Raw genomic sequence first — 1,542 nt, forward strand, 5'->3', positions numbered from 1 at the left:
AATATGTAAAATGGGGAACATTTAATGTTTTTCTTTAACATGTATAAAACAAAATACTTTAGGAACTGAGTCAACGTTTGCCTTTCTGACTGCACTCCAACTTATTAATTGGTCACTCACCAAATGCAGGTTAGATGAACTCAGTGTCATTTCTGAGACTTTACAAAGGCATAGTAAAGACAAAGCAGCACATATAAAACTACTATATAGAAACAACAATCATGTAAGAAATATTCACATGATTTTATATAGAAAGAATAAATTTAAAGATGCAGTCTTTGAGAATTAGATACAATGTCTGGATAAGGCTGAAGTCCTAGCTGTTTGTTATCTTTCAACTTTTGTACTATAATTCTGGCAAACTCCTCTCCTTGGCTGTCTGAAGTATCAAGCAGTTGTCGTACTTTTGATGTCCTTGTAGGTTTGGTGCTTATAAGTTCATAATCTTCTTTCATGAGCAAATATCTTGATAGAAGAGCATCCAGTGATTGATTCAAACATGCTTCAGTCATCTGATCAATGATTTCTTCTCTTTTACTTTGGATCCATTGATGAGCTACATTCTGTTGTATGGTTTCCAATATAAAATCTGAGACTGGAGAGGATTGAAAAAAAAATACAGGATTTTAAGTGTCTGTCAATAAATAGTGAGAAAGAACAAAGAATAGGTTGAGAAAGATCTATTTAAAACTTTGTTTTGGTAATAAATACACTAGATGGCTAAACATGCTCTTAACATTTCACTATTGTATTTCACATATTAAAGTTCTAACTTGCCAAATTTGGTGGTTAGAGTATTTATTTTATCTTAATCACAGAATAATCTAGGCTGGAAAGAACCCTCAAAGAGGTCATGTGGTCTAATGGCTTGTTCAAAGCTGGGTCAACTTCAAGGATAACTCATGTTGCTCAGGGCCTTGTCCAGATGAATTTTGAGCATCTCCAAGTGATGTGATTTCTGCAGCCTCTATGGACAACCTGTTCCAGTGTTCAACCAGACCTAGTACTAAAAAAGAGAGACGTGGTAACTTGACTTTCCAGTGGGATTTTTATTGAAGCTCACTGAACACATCCCTGTACTTTCCTGGTATTTTCCTCAAGATGAGGATTCTCGTGGTAAAAAGGTGCCAATTCTCCTATTTCCAGAAACAGAATGATGCAGCAAATCTTTATAAAGATGCATGTTACTGTGTGGCCCCTCAAAAAAATGTATTTCTGAATAATACATCATGCATTAGAGCTTCTTTTAGTTACTTTTTGGAAGCACACTTTTAACAGTTGTATAGGAATATAATGTAGTGGGCTCTCCACTAACACAGAAAATCATTAAAGGTGACATGCTGACACAGCTGCTGTTTCTCTTTGCACCACCATTGCTAAATAGAAGATTGATAAGTCTAAGAAGTGAGAAGTGACAGGCAACAAGATGACTTAAGTCTGAGGTAAGTTTTTTTCATGTTCTGATGGACCGCAGCACTGTTACAGCAGTAGCAGACAGGAGAAATAATATGAGCAAAAGGAATGGGACAAAGAAGACCCATA

General features: G+C 35.6%; 1 protein-coding gene across 1 annotated transcript in view; it reads right to left on the minus strand.

Moving 5' to 3' along the window:
- Positions 1-263: 263 nt before the first annotated feature.
- Positions 264-1,542, minus strand: part of RIPK2 (receptor-interacting serine-threonine kinase 2) — a 15,228-nt gene continuing 13,949 nt past the window's right edge. The window contains exon 10 of the mRNA XM_009082141.1: positions 264-589. Coding sequence (XP_009080389.1) covers positions 264-589 — 326 coding nt within the window. The remainder of the gene's footprint in view (positions 590-1,542) is intronic.

Source organism: Acanthisitta chloris, unplaced genomic scaffold, assembly GCF_000695815.1.
Source record: "Acanthisitta chloris isolate BGI_N310 unplaced genomic scaffold, ASM69581v1 scaffold23609, whole genome shotgun sequence".
Classification (NCBI taxonomy): domain Eukaryota; kingdom Metazoa; phylum Chordata; class Aves; order Passeriformes; family Acanthisittidae; genus Acanthisitta; species Acanthisitta chloris.